The sequence below is a fragment of the Penaeus vannamei genome, chromosome 29 (genome assembly GCF_042767895.1).
Source record: "Penaeus vannamei isolate JL-2024 chromosome 29, ASM4276789v1, whole genome shotgun sequence".
NCBI classification, from domain to species: Eukaryota; Metazoa; Arthropoda; class Malacostraca; order Decapoda; family Penaeidae; genus Penaeus; species Penaeus vannamei.
Genome location: NC_091577.1, coordinates 10,926,653 through 10,931,652, shown reverse-complemented (window position 1 = coordinate 10,931,652; position 5,000 = coordinate 10,926,653). Strand labels below are relative to the sequence as shown.

Sequence of the window (5,000 nt, the reverse complement as noted above, 5' to 3'; positions counted from 1 at the left end):
AGAACTGCTTTTCAGATACTTTTTTTTTTTCTTGGATAAGTGAAGTTCTGCGGTTCTCTTACTGGACGCTGACATGCAAATTCTTCTCTCCTCTCATTTTACTCATAACTTCTGTCTTCTTAGCGTTTATTTTCGGATTTTTCAGCATACAAGCTTCATTCGATGTGATCACCCTCATATGCAAGTTTACTTCAGAATAAGGTAAGATAACTGTGTCATCTGAATATGATAAAGTTATTCACATTTATTGTTCATTCTTTAATGCCTTCACTATCCTATATATCATATATAATTGTCTGTCCAAACAATGAAAGCAAGTCTGGTGATAATGCACATATATCTCACTTAGTCCTAAATCCTTCGACTCTTTTAATTCAATCTCACAGCATATATATATATATATATATATATATATATATATATATATATATATATATATATATATATATATATATATATATATATATATATATATCTTTTTTTTGTCCTAGTAAAAGTTTATGTTTCATCTTGAATCTTTCCCATTAATTTTTATCTTTCAATAAGTCCATTAGTTGAGCATGGTCCTAGCAGTATTAAATGTTAACAAAGATATACTGTACATATCGTTGAATTTCTACTACCCTTTTAATAATCATTTTGAGAACGAATAAAGCATTTCTGGTTTCGTTTCCTCTTCTGAATTCTTACTGGCCTCTTTCTGCATTCTCTTGGATCTGTCCTCTTAAACCCACTAACACTCTAAGTGGACTTTCCTCATCTGGGTCATTATTCTTATGGTCCGATGTATCCCATATCCTTTAATCTCACGCAACTTTGGCCATATATGTGTTACCTTCCTATCAAGATGAATGCCCTATGCTGTGTACATTATTTACTAAGGCCGTCTTTCTCAATAAAGAATTCCTCTGCACTTGCCATCATCTCACAGAAGGTTCCAACATCACGTATCTAAAAATCTATACATCGGCATTAAAATTCATCTATTGTTTTGTCTATCTACCTATCTGTCTATTTGATTATTTATCAATCCTTCTTTTCTTTCTATGTATTTATCTTCCCTGTCTAACTATCTATCTATAACTAATTTCAAGTCCGTTTATCTGTCTGTGTCTATTCATCTATCTGTTTACCTATTAGTCTATCTATTCGTCTATTCACCTATCTATCTATATGTCTATTCATTTACCTGTCTATCTGTTAATTGATCTATCTACCTTTCTATTATCTATCTATTCATTTGCATAGCTATCTTTGTATATATTTATCTTTTATCATTCTATCTGCATCTTAAAAACTTAAAATATTTCTGTCTATCTGTATATATATTTGTCTGTATTTACTTATCTAGCAGTATACGTATTTGTCTGTCTATTTATCCATATATCTGTATATCTATCTTCTATATCTTTCAATATCGCAATATGTGCAGCTACTGTATATACTAATGTCTATAGTGAGTGTTCTCTGACATTAATTCAACTATGATTAGATTCGGAGTCCATTTATTTTTTTATTTAACTTCTCATGATATTTTTTTAATGTAAGAAAATCAATGTAAAAGTGTTTTATTTACTTTTAACATCTGTTGTATTATCATTATCTTATTCAAAGTCTATCTATCTATCTGTCTTTCTCTCTCTCTCTCTCTCTCTCTCTCTCTCTCTCTCTCTCTCTCTCTCTCTCTCTCTCTCTCTCTCTCTCTCTCTCTCTCTCTCTCTCTCTCTCTCTCTCTCTCTTTCTCTCTCTGTCGCACGCAAACCCATTTCAATACATGTCATATTGCGTAAAGGATGGGGAGTATTTGTGTCATAAAAGCGGTCGCTAAAATAATTGTCAGAATTTTCATTTTGCCTGATGGGAGGAAAAAACACATCAGTGAAAGTGTATTGATTTTAAGACATCCAGAGCTGTAAGCACACACACACACACTCACTCACACGGTGCACGAACACACAAACCTACATTAACAAATACAAACATACAAACAAACACGGACACACACAGTCATTCGCTCAAGCATACTGTGATCGTATGAGTGTGATTATGTGAGGTTATATATTTTTTTCTTCTTTTTTGCTTTCCTTCTTTCCTTCTCTCCTCTTTTTACCCTGCAATTGACCTTAATCGTTACCACTACTAAGAGCTGAGTAATTGCAGTAATTACAATCAGATCCCGAAAATAGGAATACAAAAAAGGAAGAAATTAATTTATGCGGACAACTCAGTATAATACTTAATAATCTGAAGAAAACCAGATATTAACAAAATGTAGGTGAAAAAATAATAATGATAAAAAAAGATAAAATAAAATAGAAAATAAAATAAACGATGAATAAATAAGATGATGACAAGAAAAACACATCAATTCCACAAAATAAACAGCAAGAGAGTATCACTTCTTAGTCGTTATTTCTGGGGTGTAGGGGTCGTCCAGAAGGAGAGAGGGACTGCGGATAAACTCTAAGGGAAATGGCGCCAGACTTGGAGAAAGATATTGCAAATGGAGAGAGCGAGTGGAAAGAGAAGTCGAGAGAGAGAGAGAGAGAGAGAGAGAGAGGGAGAGAGAGAGAGAGAGAGAGAGAGAGAGAGAGAGAGAGAGAGAGAGAGAGAGAGAGAGAGAGAGAGAGAGAGAGAGAGAGAGAATGAGAGAGAGAGAGAGAGAGAGAGAGAGAGAGTACGTACATACAGAGTGAGATAAAAAAGAGAGAGGGACTAAGAGAAAGAAAGGTTGATAAAGTAAAGAGAGAGAATATTAAGAAAGAGAGAGAGAAAGTGAGAAACGAAAGACAGAAGGGAAAAAAACGAACTAAAAAGAAAAAGAAATACCTCCCAGCTATTTTTACTTTATGGACTGAAGACAGATCAATCTCAGAACTGAAAGTCATTTCCTAATATCCCTATTAACGCAAAATGACTCCATCTCCATTCCTCTATCTCCCCACAATATCCTCAATACTTGTTGCAGCATCGATAATCACGAGTGAGTAACTAAACCAGGCTTCGAAAGTCTAAAAGGAGTGATGCAAGGAGAGGAGTGAGTGCAATATCACTGGTGACGATGCAAGATTTACTGAGCAGCTCCTACGTAAGAGTCTGCAGCCAAATTCGCGAATGACGTAAGGGCTAAGTCACAGCTTCTAAAGTTCGATCTCGTGGGATCTCCTTCGCACTCTCTCTCTTTCACTCTCTCTCGCTCTCTCTCTTTCTCTCTCTCTCGCTCTCTCTTCCCCTCCCATCTCACTATCTATCTGTCTGCCTATGCAACTATCTCTCTATATATCTATTCATCTATTCATTTATCTACCTATCTGTATATCTTCCTCCTTATATATCTATTTATGAATCTAACATTTTCCACACTCACGAGTCTGTGCGTGCGTGCGTGTGCTTGTGTCGTGTTTCCGAGTATTTATCATTCTTTAGGAAGTTTAGAAAGTGAGCTTATATACAAAATTTTAATAGATGATATTATTTCATCAGCTTCCGATATTTTTTTATTCTGTCGGGAAAAGGTGAGAAATATTCTCATCTGGAGACAGGTTGGAAGACAGAGAGATAAATAGGAAGCTAGCTAGCTAATAAACATATATCTGTCTAGATATATAAATCAATATGTAAACAGACGCACACCCATATAAATACATAGATAGAGAAATGCAGACATGTAGATAGATAGATAGACAAAGAGAGAGAGGGTGAGAGCAGCACAGACAAGTGATAAACCATGGAACTAATTAGAGTGATAATTATACAAGAATAATTAGATATAAAGATATGGAGAGATAGAGAGAAAGGAGAGAGAGAGGGAGGCTGACAGATAGCAAAAAAAAAAAAAAAAAAAAAAAAAAAAGAGAGAGAGAGAGAGAGAGAGAAGGGTACATATAGAGAGAAAGAGGCAGAGAGAGTAAACAAACAAAAAAAAAGGACGAGAACAGAGAGGGCGAGAGAAACAGCGAGCGCTGACGACTGGGAGTCCGCCGCAACTGCCCCCCGCGCATGCTCCCCGCCCGAGTCGCGGCGCGAGGTCCCCGGCCGGCAGTCGCGGGTCCTGGAGGCGAGGCGCAGACGAGCTCAGTGGGCTGACATCCTTCGCGCCGGGAGGAGGTCTCTGTGCAGTTCGTGGCGACCGCCCGTGACACGAAACTCCCCTCCGACCCGTCTCTTGTTTTGTTGGAAAGAGTTCCTGTTCTTGAGAAACTTTATTTATTAACTTTAGAATCATTTTTCATTTGATCCCAGGAAGAAGGAAGGGACTTCGATATTGTTGATGTTGCTTTGTACCTTTGATACCTAATCAGTTGAAAGTCCGAAAGAAAGAAAGGGGTAGGATGTCGGCACGTTAGTGACTTCAGAGCAGTTAGCTTCATCTGATCTGCCGACCTGCGAGCCGATTTGTCCCTCGCCCGAGCCATGACTTCCTGATGATGCGTGCGGTTGTGACATGAGGGCAGGGAAGCGGCCGGGAAGGGAGTGCGGCTTCGAGGCGCCGACGGAGAGGAGTTCGGGCATTTCTGATGCGGCGACAGCGATTCGGGAGTGAGCATGGCCTTTAACAGCTCCGACTACCTGGACGCCCTGGGCGAGGCCGGCCTCTACGAGCAGAACTGCACGCTGGCCGACCTGCGGCCGCACGAGTTCAACGCCTCGGCGCTGGACGCCTACAACATCTCGTGGGAGCTGGAGGAGAGCCTGATGCGGTGCTCGTACGACGCGCGGCGCATCAACTGCTCGGCCTCCGACGCGCTGTGCCTGTGCGCCAAGGAGATCTACCGCGACTACTGCGCGGGGCGGCCCGAGTACTACTCGTACATCTACCGCATCATCGGCACGCTGTTCCAGGGCATCATCTTCGTGATCGGCGTGATCGGCAACGCCATGGTGGTCATCGTGGTGGCCCGCAACAAGAACATGGCCACGCCCACCAACTGCTACCTGGTGAGCCTGGCCGTGGCCGACTGCGCCGTGCTGGTGGCCGCCGTGCCGCAGGAGATCGTCAG

At 40.3% G+C, this 5,000-nt stretch overlaps 1 protein-coding gene across 1 annotated transcript in view; it reads left to right on the top strand.

Annotated features, from left to right (window-relative positions):
* The first annotated feature begins 4,430 nt into the window (after positions 1 to 4,430).
* Positions 4,431 to 5,000, top strand: part of LOC113822338 (thyrotropin-releasing hormone receptor-like) — a 41,712-nt gene continuing 41,142 nt past the window's right edge. Inside the window, exon 1 of the mRNA XM_070142221.1 lies at positions 4,431 to 5,000. This exon is cut by the window's right edge and continues 487 nt beyond it. Within this exon, the coding sequence (XP_069998322.1) occupies positions 4,546 to 5,000 (455 nt within the window). The 5' untranslated portion in view covers positions 4,431 to 4,545.